General features: G+C 37.8%; 1 protein-coding gene across 2 annotated transcripts; it reads left to right on the top strand.

The window, feature by feature from the left end:
- On the top strand, window positions 4,181–5,917 carry LOC107616642. Of its 2 annotated transcripts, none has more exons than XM_021111232.1 (3): window positions 4,181–5,003; window positions 5,087–5,236; window positions 5,332–5,467. In XM_021111232.1, the coding sequence occupies exons 1-3, from the start codon at window positions 4,323–4,325 to the stop codon at window positions 5,341–5,343; spliced, it is 843 nt and encodes a 280-aa protein (XP_020966891.1). In that variant the 5' UTR covers window positions 4,181–4,322; the 3' UTR covers window positions 5,344–5,467. The 2 variants fall into 2 exon arrangements, with proteins under 2 accessions (XP_020966891.1, XP_016174081.1); XM_016318595.2 differs by having other exon boundaries at window positions 4,185–5,003; window positions 5,312–5,917.

Genomic DNA, 19,728 nt, shown 5'->3' with positions numbered 1-19,728 from the left:
AATTATTCATACATTGACTTCATTTAATTTTCTCTCTTCCATTATTAAATAAAATGTAAAGGCCGATTAATTTAAATTTATAGGAAGAAAATCTTATATAATAGATCTGCTAATATTTTTGTCATGCATGACATATATACACTCAATCAAAATCTTTATAATACTAAATTAAGAAAAAAGAAAAATAAATACAAGAATTAATATAAATAATAAAATAACATCTACTGTCAACTTTTGCACTGTATGGCCCCCTCAATTATATTGCTACCATATTATATGAACGTTGACTTCATTGCAACTTGGCAGCTTAATATGATGATAGTTTTAATTTCTTCATGCTGAGCTATGCAATTAATTAATCAACAAAGTTCCATTAAGTAATTAATGAAACATATATCAAGTGGCTAAAACACCAATTTGGTTGTGGATAAAGATGGATGGCGTATGAATTGTGGTACTTGATTTGTAATCAACTAATATAATTAAGATTTGATTGAATTATAAACTCATAATTGGGTGGCAAGCTAATAATGTTGGTCATCACTAGCTCTTAAGCACGTGGAATTCGATTCTTCAACACCATATATACCTTTCATGTAGTAAAAGAAGTTATTGATTTTCCGTAAGGAACAAGGGTAATAATGTTGACCACAAATCCTTATATACCTTTTCTTTTGAGGAATACCAAACACGATGTCAATAGAATCTTAGTCTCAATGCTAGTGGAAACTCTTTTTCAAACGCCCTTCTTTCTCCTTCATGATTCATCTTATTAATTACTTTCACGAATAAATTACTATTTGTACCCATAAAAGATATAAACGCTGACAAATGTATCCATATAAGAATAAAACGATAATTGTACCTATGGAAGCTAGTTTCCGTGTACCAAAAATACCTTAACGAACCAATTGTGTAACCAACGTTCGGGTGCTCTTGGCACACGAAAGTCATCTTCTGTGGTTATAATTATCGTTTTATTCTTATATGGGTACATTTGTCAACATCTGTATCTTTTACAGGTACAAATGATAATTTATTCTTACTTCTTTTTTTTTTTTTACCAAAGATAGGAGACTCGAACCCGTAACCTCTTAATTGAGTATGGGGAGACTATGCCATTTGAGCTATTAAGTATATCGATATTCCAATAATTTTAACTAATGTCAAAATGTAAAATGAAAAGATATCGTATCAAACTTAAAATTTTAAGATGTTAAGTTAATAGATTTTTCATTTTATAAATTTTTTATTTTTTATATTTTTGTTTTTTATGTGAAATTAATTTTATGCGCTCCTCGTACTTAACAACATTAACCGCTATAGCTAAAATGTGTGTGATGCACTAATTTCCATTAATGAGGAAGGAGAAGATGGTTACCACTTACCCTCCCTGAGTTTGCTGGTTGGGTCATGGGTGTCGGGTACTTTCTCAATCCAACCAATCCATCTAGAGTTTTCTTTGTTTTGCATATTGGACATGTCTCAAATCTAAATATACTTATCGAACTTACTCACATGTTTCTTTGTTTGTTTGTTTTTTGTGCGAGAGCCAAAGAAAGTTTTCATATCAAAATATGCAATAGAACGTAACAAATTAAATATCCCATTCAAATCATATTTAACAAGCACAACGACTACAGTATAAGATTCAATAATATGAATTCAAGAAAAACAACTTTGAACCCTAGAAGTAGTAGTAGTGGTGGGAGTAGTATTTAAGGAAGTTTGCATAAGGCATAACATTTTTCAAAAGGAAAAGTATAGGTAGATAATGAAAATACTAAACAATGTGAATAATGGATATATCGAATGTTCATTTCATTAGGTATGTGGATGGTTATTTTAATATATCCGATTCAGTATTAGAGATATAACCATTAGTGTTACCTTTTTCTATCAGCTTAAGCTCTTAGGATAAGTGGTTTCATCACATGACCCTAGTACCCAGATGGTTATTCTGGATAGTATGGGTGATGTTTATTTTTTAACTCATATTGGACCAAATAAATAGCCCATTGTACACATTGTACAAATATTCTATTGGCTCCCTAGCAGGACTCAGGAAGTATAGGGAGCCAATAGAATAGTTGTACAATGTGTACAATGGAAGTTTAGGGATGTCCAATTTGGTATTAGAGATATAATCATTAGTGTTATCTTTTTCCATTAGTTTAAGCTCTTAGGATGAGTGGTTTCATGACATGACCTTAGTACCCGGATAGTTATTTTGGATAGTATGAGTGATGTTTATTTTTTAACTCATATTAGGCCAAATAAATAGCCCATTATACACATTGTATAAATATTCCATTAGCTCCATAGCAGGACTCTTTAGAGGTGTAATGTATTTTAATTTGATTGATGGCTGTTTATGATATTAAAAAAAATTATTGATTACCTAATATAACCCTTTGCCAGAATAATTAAAGTTTGAATAATTTTGATGGAGTATTTGATAGGTAATAGATATGGAGGGACAGATGGGTTGGTACTAGAATTTGCAATGTCCCAATTATGGAGGACATGGCATTTATGCTTGAGTAGGCTAAGAGTTGCCTCACTCGTGAGAATTCTTTGGAGTCTATCTGGAAACATTGATTGTGCAATCTCTTCGATAATTGTTCATGTCCCACGCTGTTTTCATTGTTTTAGCACACCATCAATAAACTCTTCGTTGCTCATTAACTTTCCCTTCAATTCATACCCCTTTATAATATTGAGAGGGAAAAAAAACAATCAAATTAAATGCTGACTGAGCTTTTTCCGTATTCTATGTTAATGAATTGTCAGTTGTCATTTTGAAAATAATTGCCTTGCTAGAATTTCAAAAACATAATAAAATAACTAATACGTGTTTAGAAATATATGTTAAGATTATCATTAGTTAAATATTTTTAGATTTTTTATTTTAACAAATGTATTAAAAACTAAAAAAAAAAAAGAGTAAAGTAGATGTTACATTATTTCGGGATCAATGGAAGACATAATAATGGTAACACAGTTATTGGTCCATTTCATGGTGCACCTAGGTAAAGGTCAATTTTCATTTTTCAAATCTCTTTTAGAGATTCTTTGAGTATATTTAAATATACGAAATCCGAGGATAACAGTGAGCAATTTTCACCTCACAATGTGAATTAGGAGAAGATGCATAACCTGACAAACACAGGTAAACTCAGTTTAATAAATGTAAGGTCATTGTTAGAGTAGAAGTTGGTATTTTTTTTTCAATCCCCCTTGACACTCTCCAACATGCATTGTTGAGTTTCCTTAGTGAGACGAGTTGTAATCTAATGACCTCACATTTGTACGTGTCCTAGCTAGCTAGCTTAGTAGTTAGCATGCAACCACATTTATTGAAGGGACAAATTAGAAAGGAAACCATGACCTACTTATTATTAATTAGTAGCAGTTACAAAACATTATGCCACGGATAATGCTGTGCTTGATCGATCATGTTAGCTGTTTTTTCAAGCATCCTTCTCTCGTTTTTTATTATTCATCATTAAAAGGCTAACAACTAACTTAAGTTAGTCAAATGGATAGTTTACTTGAATTTCGCTTTGTGCATAAAATAATTTATTAATAAACGCAAACTTTTAAATGAAATTTCAATTCGTGATGGATTAGTCATCGACCTAACTGACCGAGCGATACCTTTTGCATGTGAAACAAAAAAACTAAATTAAAAGGTCAAGTATATATCAACTTCTTGTAGGCTAATTTTTTTTGTTATGGAAGTAGAAGTGGTGATATACTTTAACATTGTAATTTTTGGTGTTTTTCAAAATTGTGAAAAGTACACAAATCGGAGGGTCCGATTTCATTGCAGAGAGAGGGGCACAAATCGAACCCAAGATTTTCTGCCAGTACACAAATCGGATCCAAGATTTTCTGCAAGTACAAAAATCGGACCCAGGGTTTTTAGTACCTCTAATCGGACGGTCTGATTTCTCTTGGACAGCCATCATACGCCAGTGAATCACCATACACCCCCATAACTCAGGTATACACCATTCCTTTCACCATATTAAAAATAAAAAGTTCCCTTCTTGTAATTCACTACTAAATTCTAGTGAAATTAATCAACCCATTTGGCAAATGGGGTCAGCCCATATATTGGATCCATCATCAAGGGTATGTATGTCATTTTACTTGAGTATTTTTTTCAAAAAAACGGTAAACATAATGGCAACAAATACGACCGTTGGGATTCAAATTTGAAAAGTTACTCAAAAGTTGAACGATTCTTCTAACAAGAACCAAATGAAAACTGAGAAGAGTGTAAAGGGGAAATAACGATCAGATCCAGAGAAGCAATGAGAAGGGTCCCTTTGCATTCAAAATCCACCGCCGCCACAATGGAAGAAGAAGAAGAAGAAGAAGAGCACCTTGAGAACAGCAACAACAGCAGCTGCTACTACCCTGGTTGCAAGAAAGATGCTAATTGCAGCTGCGAGATTTGCTTGGCCAGCATCAATGCCACCCTTGATCTCATGCCAATGAGCATTCACAAAAGCTCTCTCACCAAGCTCTCTGCTTCCAAACCCAACAACAATCTTGAGTGTACTCCAACTCCAATCTCCTTTGACGCTTCCCATTTGTCCACACCAAAGTCAACTGCTTCTCACATACTACCATCTTCTACACCTGCCATTAAGTCCACTGCTAGATCATCATTGGTTTTCAACCAGAAAATCCATAACGAGAAGGAGGACAAGAAGAAGGGAAAACAATGGTGTTTCACTGGTCTCAATATCTTGAGAATTCTACTGGGTTTAGGGTTCCTTTTGTGCGCAGATATTGTTTTCCCCAAGATTGTTTCTGGGATCATTCGCCCTGCCTTGTCACCTGAATTGGTGAAAAGGGTTGGTGAGAAATGCTGGCATGTGCAGGATTTGAATGGAAAGTTGAGGTTTTTGCAGAAAGAGTTGGCAAGTGTTGTTGATGGAAAGGTTTCTAATTGCAGCCATGTTCATTCCCTCTGGAAAATCAGCAAGGTATTATTTATTATTTATTATTCGTCATTAATTCATTGGAAAATAAAAAATAAAAATTGAGAACTGAAATTGCATATACACAGGATGGTGTACTATTGAATTCAAGGTGCACATTGTACAAATCAGCAATTGAGGAAGTAACAGTATGGGGATGGCCTTTGCAGACATCAGGATTGCTCACAACTGGCTTCTCTTCCACAACATTCACTATCTTATCTGGAAGACTCTCTGAGGTAACTAATTAACAATGATTCTCAACTATGCTTTTCTAATACTTTATTGATTTGACTCACTCACTCTGGATTTAGTGGAATGGTGGACATGTTAGCTACTTGGTTAGAAAGGCCAATGCTTCATGGGTTCAACCAAAATGGGGTGCCTCCGTGGTTCAATTACATCCCAACACATGGATTCTTCAATATCAAAGAAGCTATTGCACCAGATTGCATTCAGCAGCACTGGACTTCCTTAAATCTAGGATCTCAAGAATTGTTGGCAGAGTCAAGAAAAGTTTTTGGATGCTTGCTGCAGTGGAGGATACTTTATACAATGAATTCAGAGCAAACAATGGGATTAAAATCCCAACTTGAAGCCTAAACAAGCAAAGCTCATTTTGGAGTTATCATCAATCAAATAAAGATTAGCATGGACCAGGTTCTCATTTCTTATGAGAAGCTTCATTTTCTTCTTGCTAAGGTTCTTTTTAATTTGCATTTTTTCTTTCAACCATGGATCGATACTCATTAGTTGACTAGTCTAATTTGCCACGTCTGTTTTAGAGGAAAGCGGCGCCAGAATGTGATTTGGTCAAAAACTGAAATTACATTCTCAACTTTCAATGTGTATTTGTTGTTTTTCAATCGAAGTTTTTCAATTTTTTTGGTTTGGTCTATTTTAATGGAAGGCCTTTTTTCTTTTTGGTTAGTAATGGAAGTTGTTTTTTAATGGAAGTTCAAACACCATAAGTAAACAAATGGTTGGGCCTGATTTGTGGTACGGCCCAATATGGGTATTGCCCAAAAAGGTGTTTGAAAGCTATGCTATCCGACAAAAAATTAAAAAAAGTAAATTAACTGATTTGGTCAAATGGTCAACTTACTCGTCTGTTTAAACAAGTATCAGAGTCGCAGCAGAGACTTGGAGCTAGGGGCAGAATTTGCTGTCTCACAAGAAGTTGCACCCGGGTTCAAGTCATATGAGAGGAAAATGAATCCTTAAATGAACTCATGTAGTGTGTGTGAGTGTGTTGTGTGAGTGTGTAATACATGAGTAATGTCTAGAATTAGGGGCCGTCTAATCCATCTGACAAAACAATATATATATATATATACACAAGTATCGGAGTCAGAGACCTATTGTGGCTAGCATTAAACTCTTATCGATCCACGACGGATTAGTCCTTAGCCGATTGGATTGCAACTTTGAAGAATGAAAATACACTATGGCAACAAAAAAAAATTAAAATTGTAGAAGAAACGAAATCTATGTCGGTATGTCACACATTGTTGTTCTTGTATATGACCGTAGTGTAACTTTACGGCTATACATTATGCTTTGTAATTATATACGTAGGAGGAACCAATAATAATAATTTCATGATTAGGTCACATGATTTCATAGGAGAGATGGGTTTCTTAGTCTTGAAAAATGCCAACATCGGTGCGGTAACAGTTAGGTCGACAATATGGGTGGTCTACCAGAAATAACAGATGAACACACACGTTTATTTCATGCGATTGGACTTCCCTTTATAATGCAAATTTCCGTTAATATCTCGAACTAGTTTTGCAAATGAGCGTTACTTCAAACTCTGTTAATTAGTGGAGAGGGTTTCATAAGCTAAACTCTAAAGCTCCATGCCATTAGTCTCAAACTTCCAAACTAAATTGCATAATTTGGTGACTGATTTTATATGTATATAATATTTTTGAATTAAAGTATAATATTTTATCTTTTTTCCTCAAAGATGAACACATGCCAAATTAAATATTAAATTTTAAATCTTAAATTTTAAATTTTATATTCTAATAATATAAAAATAAAATATTAACTAAATATTGGCTAATATTGGTGAAAAAGTATTAATTTTCTAATATTTTTCAAAAATATTAGGAAATTAATAATTCCTAATATTGACCAGTAATATAAGGTAGCGTTTGGTAGAGAAACAGAGACTGAAAGACTGATACTGAGAGACAGAAATTTAGAGACAGAGATTAAAATAAATCTCAATATTCTGTTTGGTGCAAAGTGAGAGACAGAAATTGAAACAAGAATGAAGCTCTAATTTAATTTGTACAAAGGATAAAATTGAAATTAATTAATTGAAATGAGAGTATTTTAGATATAAAATGTTATTAAAATTTCAGTCTCTATCTCTAAAAATTTCAGTCTCCTGTGTCCCCACTTTTTGGAGGTACTGAAATACTGAAATTTTGGAGACAGAGACAGAAATTTTAGTATCCGTCTCTGAGCCAACAAATATGACACTGAGTTTCAGTCTCTCAATCTCTGTTCCAGTACCTCAAAACAAATGCTACCTAAATTCTCAGTTATGTTATGAATTTCTTCCTTACTATATAAGGTTTTGAGTTGATAAGATAAATAAATTTGACATCAAATTGCACAAATTTGTAAATTAGGATAAGCATAAAACAAAATTATAACCGCGTTTTCTTCACCAAAAAAAAATGATATTGAATTTCAAAGCAATTACCTACCATTTATATACTTTCTGAACGGAAATTAAATGGCAAAATTAAATGGCAAGTGTCTTCAACTAAAGGCAAATTTGAAAAGAAGTTGACAAAAAAAGGTAAGGTCAAATAGATTCCCAATGCAAGCAGTGGTTTCTTTCTCCTATATATTCCGTGCGTGTTGATGGGGTAAAAAGATATATGCAGAGAGTCGTATACTCTTATTGGAGTAGAGGCTGCCCTACCACACGCTTTCCTTGAAAAGAAACATATACTGATTAATTTGTGAGATTCACAGATCATACAATAACAATAATAATGAACAGTTACACTTAATTTCTTTATTTATATGGGGACGATCATGCCACCTTCTTCATGTGTCTTCACACAACAAAAAATTATATGCTTTCATTCTCGAAATTGAATTAAGAGCAAGGTCTAACAACAGTCATTTTGTATAGGAAACACTATACACACTATTGGAAATAAACGCCCATTCATTCAAGTAGCTAGGTAATTGTATACGACATAAAATAATGTTGTTTTGTTGGTAATTAAATAGCCTAAAAAAGTAGCTCACTTGAATGTTGTATTGTGCCGAACAAAATTTTTGCGTGTAACTTTCATCCAAGAATTTTATTGCACGTCATACATCCAAACGCGTTATTATTAGCAACTTTGATACACATTCCTTTTGAGTAACTCTAGATAAGTAGCTATCACCTATCACAACTTCTCTAGTGTTATCATCTTTACCAAGTACCAAAAGATTAGTGTTATCATCTACTTTTTAGCTTTTTTATAACTATATTCAATTACCGAAAGACTAATAACCTTCCATTATATGACGTAGAACAAGTATATCTGCATTTGCATTATTGAGTTGCATAGTGGAATAAAATATATAGTAGTAAGATTGATTTTGACTAGGGATTAATTTATGCAACTATTTCTAAAATTTTATAAATATTAATTGATCTGTTCATAAGAATTCAGCCTAATATCCAAAGAATAAATTGGCAAAAGTTAATTACTCTCCTTATAAGATAGTAATTGGGCTTGTTGGTAAAGTCCAAGCGTTAAAGGAGGGTGGTCTCCGACTTGTTTACGTCTAGGAGTCATCGTTCGAGTTGTATGTATGTGTTAGAATAGGTGGGGTGGTACCTGCAAGATACTCCGATACCTAAGTCAATAAGGGGTTAAGTAGGTTTAGAGTATTGAAACTTAGGTTTACCTGAGTGAGACAGTGTATTTATAGAGAGGATCCAATAACTACCGTTGAAATAGTTCCACTTCTGATGGTGGATAACCATCCCTTTATCTTAGAGTTGTTAGGATCTCTGTTCTAGAAGTGGGTGAGAGATTTAAGGAGGCAGTTACTCACTTGGATAAGTGTTGACTGCTTTGTTGGTGTTGACTCCAACTTCTTAGTGGAGGTCGGATAGTAAGTGAAGGCCATCCTTTTGGATTGGGTCTCTTGTCTTGATTTGGGCCTGACTTATATTTTGGGTCAGGATATGAACAGTGTCCCTACTCGAGTCCGATATCTTAGCTATGAGTTGGATTCGAGTATTAATTGAACTCGGGGATGCTTAAGTCGATTTCTTCTTTCAAATCGGGAAACTAACGTGGTTCTTAGTCTTTGAAACCGACGTAATTTTGAATTTTCAAACGTCGCGTCTAATCAAACGTCGCGTCCGTTTAGCTTTTGCATTTACACGTGGGCGGGCGGTTACATTGGTAACAGCGTGTTCTTTTAATGACTGAACCGTTTTTATGATTATGCCCCTGGTGCATTATAAATGCCTTTCCATCTTCTTTCTTTCCTTTCTTTCATTTGCTTTCTGAGAACTATTTCGCTCCTTCACTCTTTTCCTTGCTCACAAGATCCTCAGGTTTTCTCTCTTCCATTGCAGTGTTTGTCTTTCTATCTTCTTCTTCACAAAAGGTTAGTTCTTTGTATCTCCTTTTTGCTTTTTTACCTGATATGCTGCATGTTTTGAGAGCGAGATTCTTTGGTGTGGCATTGTTACTGTTCGTAGTAGGAACATTTTTGGAATTTTGCATTTTCCCTTTTGCGAGGATCTCTTTTTCTATGACTGTTATTTGCTTTTGCCTTCTGTTTGAAAAGAACTTCTTCGTTATGGACTGGTTTTTTTATGACTTCTTTTTCTGCGCAATGTAGGTATTATCCTTTTCACGTACATTTTTTTTCTTTTTACGAAGTGTCTTCCCAAATTCCTGAGACCCTCTTGAGATGGGTAGATACTTCCGTCCTTTCTGAGAACCCTTTAGTGGATACCGTCTTCCTAACTAAACTCAGGAAGCACCATAGGGTCTGTAGCCTTATTGGTGACGAATCCAAATATGAGTTGGTAGCCCCTAATCCTGAGGACCGAGTTTGTTGTGGGATAAATGATGATACTGATCCCCACTTTATTTTTACGTATGAATGTCTTTTTACCCGTTTAGGGGTTACCTTGCCTTTTTCTGACTTTGAAGTGGAGGTTCTGTCCCACTGTAGGGTAGCTCCTTCCCAACTTCATCCCAATTCCTGGAATTTTCTGAAAATTTACCAGCTTGTCAGCCGAGAGTTTGACCTTCCGATCTTTTTAAAAATCTTTTTCTATCTTTTCCACTTGACTAAGCCTTTCAGTAAACAAAACAAACAACAATGGGTGTTTTTCTGAGCCATTCAAGGCTGGAAAGTTTTTTTCATCTTTGATGAATCCTTCCACGACTTTAAAAATTTATTTTTCAAAGTCCAAGCCGTTAAAGGCCATCACCCTTTCTTCTTGGATGAGAATAATGAGCCCCGGTTTCCTTTGTACTGGGTAGAAGCCTCTCCCGTAGAGAAATATAGCTTAGCATACTTGGATGGGGGTAGAGGAGGCTATTGTTGAGTTCTTTCGAGAGGCTTGGGGACGGACTCCAAACCTGGATACCAAGAAATTTCTTCTTGAATCTCCGAGTTCTGTCAGGGCTGAGCTAGGTAGTCCTTCATTTCTTGCTCTTATAGCCACATTTCACTTCTTCGACTTGTATTAATTTATTCCCGACTTGTGTGCTAATCAATTTTTCTTTTCTTTTCAGAAATGGTGAAAAAAGGGTAGAGAGCAGCTTGCTAGAAGGTACAAAAGGCGAAGAAGAATGCTCGCGCCCGAGCTGCTACACAGGAAGTCGGAGCTTCTACTACCCCTCCTCCTCATGGGTTTGGTCAGGGGACCTCTTTCTCTCGGCCTATTTTGGTGAATCCTATTCCTACTCCTCCTCCTCCTCCTCCTCCTCCTGCTTCCCTTGTTCCACCCTCCTCGGAACCTGAGAAGAAAAACCGTAAGACCATGGAAAGCGGCTCCTCTATTGTTAGGGACGCTGGTTTTGATGGCCCTAAGTTTACTAGGAAGCACATCCTTCCATACAGCCAGATTGCTATGGATGATGCTGCTATCCGAAATCATCTTAATATTTTGATCCAGGGGGAAATTTGAACTGCTGGGGGTCTGCATCTCCCTTCTTGATATATTTGACAAAACTCATTTGAGCACTACCCAAAATCTTTGGAGGATCTCCAAGCGAGGGTTGCCATGTATTAGGAGGAAGAGAGGAGGCTGTAGGAGGAGAATAATAAGCTAAAGGAAGAGCTATCCCAGGCCCAGGAGAGGGAGAGGAAGATGATGGGCCAGTGTGCCATGGCGGAGGATTTGAAGGAGAAGGCCGAACAGAATTACGTTCAATTTTTTACGGATAAAATTGAATTGAATGAGGAGCTGGACAAGCTTGGGGGGGATACTAGGACCTGGAGGAGTCTGTGGCGGATGGTACTGAGGTGTTGTTTGAGGTGCTGAAGGAACAAGTTCAGGTTCTGGCTCCCGACTTGGATCTGTCTCCTTTGCACCCTGACAAAGTTGTTGTTGATGGTGCCATTGTTTTTCCTCCTCGTCCTGCTGCAGATTATGTGCTGAAGATGGCGGGGCATCGTGTAATAGAATCCCCTCATCGTGAGGTTGATATGCCATATTCTTCGACTACTCCTGAGGTGATTCCAGCTCCTAATGCCGAAGAGATCCCTCCGACCCCTCTGACTTCCACGGCTGGAGTTCCGACCTCCTCTCTTGGTGATGATTCAAACCCCCTCATTGGTCTGAAGTAATTGAAGCTATTAAGGCCCGGCTTGTGGGTCCTTTGAACTCTTTTTATATTTGTTTGTTTATATTTTGCGTTTGTGGTTCCTGATATTTGATCCTTTTTTCATAGGGTCTTTTAACAACAATTTTTTTGTTTCTGGTCCTTTTGGATAGGGCCTTTAACAAAGTAACAATTCTTGTTTCCGTTGAATGATTTTAAGGTTCTTACAAATTTTTGTAAAAAATATTTGTTTCGATCTTTGGACAGAAAGCTTTAATTATGTGAAGCTTTTCCGGTTCTGGGAAAACCTTTTGCTAAGTAATCTTTTTCTTTGGCAAAGTCTTTATGAAAAAATTTTATAATAGATTCCCTAAGGAACTCTCGCATCTCTTTGTTTTCCATTACTTTGGCCTCGTACGTTCAATTTTTCTTTGCCTATTGGATCGTTTATATGACTTAAGTTATTCTTGTGATACATTTTACTCTACTCTGGCTTTTCAACTTGTAAGTCGTTTAGCTATATTGTGTCTGAATTTGTCATGATCGACTTTTATAACCTCTTTACATTGACTTGTACCTTGTCGCTTTATCTTGCCAACCATGTAAGTCGGTCAACATATTCTTGCGTTTTTTCGAGCTTAAGTCAGTGCATATCGTAGAAATGATGAATGGAAATTTTAGAGAGAAAGATAAGAGGAAAATATAAAGAGATATATTATTACTAAATCTAATATGGAATTTTAAGGATGCTTTTGCTACTAAGGGGTTGCAATTTCTACGCCCTAACCCTCGCTGTGATGCCTCGTTATAACTCCCTTCAGGAAAACCCTTTTTTTTTTTTCGGAAAAAACTATGAACTCGGGAAAAAGAGTACATCAGGGAGGGAGGTTCGCTTCTAGCTGTAATATCTCTTCATATTGTAGACGTGCCACGATCTGGAAAGCTCTGATCCCCCTAGGTCAGATACCTTATAGTATCCTTTTCCTAAGACCTCAATTATCTTGTAGGGTCCCTTCCAATTTGCGGCGAGCTTCCCTTCGCCCGACTTGTTTACGCCGATATCATTTCTGATCAGAACCAAGTCGTCTAAGGCGAAGCCTCTTCAAATGACCTTTTTGTTATATCTGTTCGTCATCCTTTGCTTCAACGCTGCTTCTCATATCTGGGCTTGTTCTCGGACTTCAAGGAGCAATTCAAGTTCTTTTTTGTGAGCTTGAACATTGCCGACCTCATCGTAAAATCTCACCATTGGACTTTGCTCGTTGATCTCTATAGGGATCACGGCTTCTATGCCATAGGCGAGTCGGAAGGGTATCTCTCCAGTAGTAGAATGAGGTGTAGTCCGGTAGGTCCACAATACTTGGGGGAGCTCTTCGACCCAAGCTCCCTTTACTTCTTGAAGTCTTTTCTTAAGCCCTGCTAATATAACTTTTTTAGCAGCTTCGGCTTCCCATTTGCTTGGGGGTGCTCGACCGAGGTGAACTAATGCTTGATCTTCATGTTAAATACTAAATTTCTGAATGTAAAGTCGGTAAATTGAGTACCATTATCTGAGGTGATAGAGTTGGGGACTCCAAACCGAGTAATGATATTCTTTTAAAGAAACTTTCAACTTCTTTGTACTGTGATGGTAGCTAAAGGCTCTGCTTCAATCCACTTTGTGAAATAGTCTACTCCTACTATGGGATATTTAACTTGTCCAGACGCCTGAGGAAAAGGCCCAAGTAGGTCCAGTCCCCATTTTGCAAAAGGCCATGGAGAAGTTATTCTAATTAACTCTTCTGGGGGAGAGACGTGGAAGTTAGCATGCATCTGGCATGGTTGACACTTCCTCACGAAGTTGGTGGCATCTTTTTGCAAAGTCGGCTAGAAGAATCCAGTTTGGATAACCTTTCTGGCTAAAGATCTTGCCCCGAAATGGTTGCCGCAGATGCCGTTATGTATTTCATCTAACACTTCTTCTGTCTTAGAAGTTGGGACGCATTTTAACAATGGTGTAGATATTCCTCTTCTGTAGAGGACGCTTTTCACCATTGTGTAATTCTGTGCCTCCCTCCGAATCTTCTTGGCCTCTTTTTGTTCCTCCGGTAATATGTCAAATTTTAAGTATTCGATCAGAGGAGTCATCCATATGAGGTCTAATATGGAAACCTCTAAGACGTCTAGCTTGGTTTATATCTTCGTGACTGAGGGTTCTTGTAGAGTTTATTGAATCAGACTTCTACTGTTTTCCCCTGGTTTGGTACTTGCTAACTTAGAGAGGGCGTCTGCTCTGCTGTTAAGCTCCCGAGTTATGTGTCTCACCTCGGTTTCAGGAAATCGCCCAAGATACTCCATAGTTTTTTCTAAGTACCTTTTCATATTTGGGTCTTTAGCCCGGTACTCTCCGTTAATCTGAGAAGTCACGACTTGAGAGTCGCTAAAGACGATTACTTTGGTTGCTCCGACTTCTTTAGCTAACTTCAGTCCAGCAATTAGGGCTTCATATTATGCTTGATTGTTGGAGGCTGGGAACTCAAATTTCAAGGAGACTTCTATTTGAGTTCCTTCCTGGCTAGTCAGTATTATGCATGCACCACTTCCGACTTTGTTGGAGGAACCATCCACATACAACTCCCAGGTTGTGGAGGTCTCCTCTTGATTTCCTGCGTATTTGGCCATGAAGTCGATGAGGCATTGGGCTTTGATGGCTGTCCGAGTTTCATACTTCAAGTTGAACTCGGGTAACTCTATAGCCCATTGAACCATTATGCCCGCAACATCTATTTTTTGAAGGATTTGCTTCATGGGCTGGTTCATTCGAACTTTTATGGTGTGAGATTGAAAATAAGGCCGAAGCCTTCTAGATGCTACTATCAAGGCGTTTGCAAACTTTTCAAGTTTTTGATACTTCAGCTCAGGGCCTTGTAAAACCTTGCTTGTAAAGTAGACAAGATGTTGTCCGACCTCATCTTCTCGTATTAACGTTGATGCTACGGCCTTCTCGGCGATAGCTAAGTATAATACAAGTTCTTTCCCTGTTTTTGGCCGGGTAAGAATGGGAGGTTGGCTTAAAAATCTTTTGAACTCCTGAAAAGCCTCTTCGCATTTAGGAGTCCATTCGAATTGGCACCATTTTCTCAGTAGAGAAAAAGCGGTAGGGATCTCAATGTTGATCCTACTAGAAACCTGGATAGAGCTGCAAGTCGGCCATTCAGCTGCTGGACCTCCTTTAAGCAGGTCGGGCTCTTCATTTCCAGGACTGCTTTACACTTGTCGGGGTTAGCTTCAATCCCTCTTTGTGTTAGTATGAATCTTAGAAATTTTCCAGCCTCCACTGCGAAGGTGCACTTATCGGGATTCAGTCTCATCTCGTGTGCTCTTATGGTGGCGAAGACTTTCGAGAGGTCGTCCTGGAGGCTGGCGTCATCCTTGGTTTTCACCAGCATATCATCTACATACACCTCCATCAAATCTCCCAAATGAGGTGCAAACACCTTATTCATCAGCCTTTGATGGGTGACCCTGCATTTTTTAATCCAAATGGCATGACCACGTAACAATAATTTGCTCTGGGCGCGATGAATGATGTCTTCTCGTGGTCTGGCTTGTACATCGAGATTTGATTGTACCCCGAGTATGCGTCCATGAATGACAAGTATTGATACCTTGATCTGGAGTCCACTAGGGTATCAAAATTTGGTAGAGGATATGGGTCTTTTGGATACGCTTTGTTAAGGTCCGTGTAGTCGACATACATCCTCCATTTGCCATTCTATTTCTTGACCAGCACCACGTTTGCCAGCCAGGCCGGATACTTGACTTCTCTGATAAAGCCTGCTTCCAGTAGGGTTTGTACTTACTCTTCGACCACTTGAGCCCGCACAGCTCCTAGCTTCCGTCTTCTTTGTTGGACAGTTCGGGATCCCGGATGAACAGCCAATCTATGTGACATGAGCTCGGGGTTTATCCCAGGCATGTCGGAAGCTTTCCAGGCAAAGAGGTCAGAATTTTGTTATAGGAGCTGTGTCAGCTTCTACTTCAGTTCTTTTGTTAGACTGGCTCCTATGTTAGTGTTCTTTCCGACCTCTTGTCCGATCCGCACCTCTTCGATCTTTCCTCCGGGCTGTGGTCGTAGTTCTTCTTTAACTCTTGACTTCTCCGAGCTCGATGGTATTGACTTCTTTGCCTTTACCCCTTAGGTTAAGGCTTTCATTGTAACACTTTCTCGCCAACTTCTGATCTCCTCTGATGGTGGATATCCCTTCTGGTATTGGAAACTTCATGCAAAGATGGGGGATAGAAACCACTGCTCCAAGCTGATTTAGGATTGTTCTGCCTATTAAGGTATTGTAGGTAGAAGCTACATCGACAACAATGAAGTCAATGCTTAAAATCTTCGATTTCACCCTCTTTCCAAAAGTAGTGTGCAGGGAAATGAAGCCCAGTGGCTTGATGGCGGCGTCTGCTAACCCGAAGAGGGTGTCAGGATAAGCCCTTAATTCCTTCTCGTCCAATCCCAGCTTGTCAAATGCTAGTTTGAACAGAATGTCGGCTGAGCTTCCTTGAACGGTCAGAGTTTTATGTAGGTGTGCATTGGCGAGAATCATAGTGATCACTACTGGGTCATCATGTCCAGGCCCAATGCCTTGTCCATCTTCTTTGGTGAATGAAATAGTTAGGAGGTCGGGTCCTTCACTCCCGACTTGGTAGACTTCTTTCAAGTATCTTTTTCGAGATGATTTAGTTACACCTCCCCCGGCAAAGCCTCCGGATATCATATGTATGCGTCGCTCAGGGGTCTGTGGGGGCGAACTTCTTCGTATGTGACCTTCATCATCTCTTTTTCTTTTTCCATGATTGTCCGACCTTTCCATGAGATATCTGTCTAACCGACCTTCTTTGGCCAGTTTTTCTATCACATTTTTCAGGTCGTAGCAATCATTAGTGTAGTGTCCATACAACTTATAGTACTCGCAGTATTCATTGCGCCTCCCCCCCCCCTTTTTGTTTCTGATTGGTTGCGGGGGAGGAAGCTTTTCAGTATGACAAATTTTCATATAGACATTGACTAGGAAAACTCGTAGAGGAGTGTAGGAATGATATCTTCTGGGCCTCTCGGACCCGACCTCTTCCTTCTTCTTGGGCTCCCTCTCCTTTTCTTTTGATTGGTTGGGGTGTCCTAGTCGCCAGCTGGGTTCTCGTAGCCTGGCGTTTTCCTCCATATTGATGTACTTCTCAGCTCTTTCTTGTGCATCACTTAAAGAGGACGGGTGTCTCTTCGAGATGGACTGAGAGAAGGGTCCCTCTTGGAGTCCATTTACGAGGCCCATTATCACTGCCTTAGTGGGCAGGTCTTGAATTTCTAAGCATGCCTTATTGAATCTTTCCATGTAGTCTCTCAGGGGTTCTCCAACCTCCTATTTTACTCCTAGTAGGTTAGGTGCATGCTTGACTTTGTCTTTCTGAATTTAAAAATGTGTAAGGAATTTACGTGAAAGGTTATCAAAGCTAGTTACCAACCTGGGGGGAGACTGTCAAACCACTTCATCGCCGCCTTCGTTAAAGTAGTCGGGAAGACTTTGCAGCGAGTAGCATCTGAGGCGTTGGCCAAGTACATCCAACTTTTGAAGTTGCTGAGGTGGTGCTTTGGGTCGGTAGTTCCGTCATACAGATCCATGTCAGGGCTTCTGGGAACCTTAACCCTCATGATATCTTCACTGAACGGATCTTCTCCCCCCAATGGGGTGTCTTCTCGATCAGGGCGAGAGCCCCTATCTCGGAGGTTAGATTCCAGCCTTAAGAGCTTTTCTTCAAGCTCTTTTCGTCGCTCGACTTCTCTCCTTAGGTTTCTCTCCGCTTCGCGCTGTCGTTCCATCTCTTGTTCTAGCTGTCTTTGGTGGCCGTGTAGCAACCCCATGAGATCGGCAGAGTGAGGTTGTCCCTCTTTCTCTGCCTTGTGCACCTCAGAGGAGATTCTTCTTGAGTCTTGGACGCTGCCTGAGGGACCCTCTCTATGTTGTCTTTCTGCTCCTTGCAGAGATATTATTGCTCTGTCATTGTTGACTGTATCTTGATACTCTTACACAGACTCCGATGCGGTGTGTCCATCTTCATGCTGGTCGTCTGCCATCACTGGTTGTTCTTCTAGGTCCCCGGTAACGGCGCCAATGTTCTATGGCTTACCTAGAACTGGATGGTGGTTGGACTTGTTGGTAAGGCCCAAGCGCTAGAGGAGGGTGGTCTCCGACTTGTTCACGTCTAGGAGCCGCCGTCCGAGTTGTATGTATGTGTTAGAATAGGTGGGGGCGTGGTACCTGCAAGACACTCCGATGCCTAAGTCAGCAAGGGGTTAAGCAGGTTTAGAGTACTGGAACTTAGGTTTACCTGAGTGAGACAATGTATTTATGGAGAGTATCCAATAACCACCGTTGAAGTAGTTCCACTTCTGATGGTGAATAACCGTCCCTTTATCTTAGGGTTGTTGGAATCTCTCTTCTAGAAGTGGGTGAGAGATTTAAGGAGGCAATTACTCACTTGGATAAGTGCTGACTACTTTGCTGGTGTTGACTCCGACTTCTTAGTGGATGTCGGATAGTAAGTGAAGGCCATTCTTTTGGATTGGGTCTCTTGTCTTGATTTGGACCTGGCTTATATTCTGGATCAAGATATGAACAACTACGAAACAGAAAATTACATTCTATAAAATCCAATTTTAAATCGGTTACGAAAAATTGAAATAAATAAATTTGACTATTTTAAATATTAAAAATATTATTTACACATTAAAATTAATTATTATATATTTATATATAAATATATTTATAATTTTAACTTATTTTTAATATACTTTTTATATATTTTATATTATCGAAATAATAATTAATCACTAGCATAATAGAAAAGTTGATATCTTTACATAACACCAACTATTTTGGATTTCATGTGTGTGAGCAAAAACATAGTTGATTCATGTAAAAATTTATAGTTTTTAATATTGAATTGAATATGTCTCCATAATGAATAAAAAAACAATTAGAATTAACTGAGAAAACATGCCATGGGAGAACTTGACTTTGGAAAAGGACCACAGAAGAAATTGGCAAGAATGAATGGGAAGTATTATTATTTTTATTTCCTTTTTCATGCTACCTATCTTTTTCTAATGCAGTTAGCAACAATCTCACCTATCTTCTTCTTTAGAATCTTGATAAGAGGTTTCAATATATGATTTCATTTTTACTTATGAATATCCACCAGCTTCTAAGCTGGAGATTTGGTACCATGTGGCTCCATGTGTGATTACTAATTCACATATGGATTAGCATTAAAATGTTTATTGGGAAATACAGTAATTAAAAATTGATGAATGATTTGTAACTGGATATTTCAATCCTGTGGTAAGGAAAATTATTGCAGCTACATAATATTTACGAGTATATTTGCAACTTAAAATTCAAGAAAAAGAGAAAAAAATTGAATGAGTTCAGTAAAACAGAGTAGTCTAAATTATGTTCAATCGTCTCTTTCTTTTTCTTCAATGTTCAATTTACTAACACTATATAAATTGTATTTTATGTTGATATCATATGATGACATTAATAAATTAAATTTTAGTATATAGGATCATGTTTTTACTCGATCAAAAGTCAACGTGTTATTATTTATTAAAAGATAGCACAGTACTATTGCAATAAAATTAGTTTAAAGCAAACTACATTTTCTTGTCTCAAAGGTAAATAATGATAGGAGTAAAAAAGTCGAGCATATACTTTATGTTAAAATGAAACTCAACAAACTTGACCATTTAAATTTGGTCGTCAACCATTATAATTTAAATGGTATAATCTCTATATATTCATTTAAAAATTGTAAATTTGAATCTTTTTATTTATAATTATGAAAAAAAAAAAACTAAACTATAG

This window comes from Arachis ipaensis, chromosome B09, assembly GCF_000816755.2.
Source record: "Arachis ipaensis cultivar K30076 chromosome B09, Araip1.1, whole genome shotgun sequence".
NCBI lineage: Eukaryota > Viridiplantae > Streptophyta > Magnoliopsida > Fabales > Fabaceae > Arachis > Arachis ipaensis.
The sequence above is the reverse complement of the archived record's forward strand: the minus strand, read 5'-3'. Positions and strand labels throughout refer to the sequence as shown.

What these genes read in the sequence shown, in the direction of transcription:
- LOC107616642 (XM_016318595.2), top strand. Translation starts at nt 4,323, where the DNA reads ATGAGAAGGGTCCCTTTGCATTCAAAATCCACCGCCGCCACAATGGAA. An exon ending in CCCTCTGGAAAATCAGCAAG is followed by an intron (nt 5,004 to 5,086) that starts GTATTATTTATT and finishes GCATATACACAG; the next exon opens with GATGGTGTACTATTGAATTC. An exon ending in TATCTGGAAGACTCTCTGAG is followed by an intron (nt 5,237 to 5,311) that starts GTAACTAATTAA and finishes CTCTGGATTTAG; the next exon opens with TGGAATGGTGGACATGTTAG.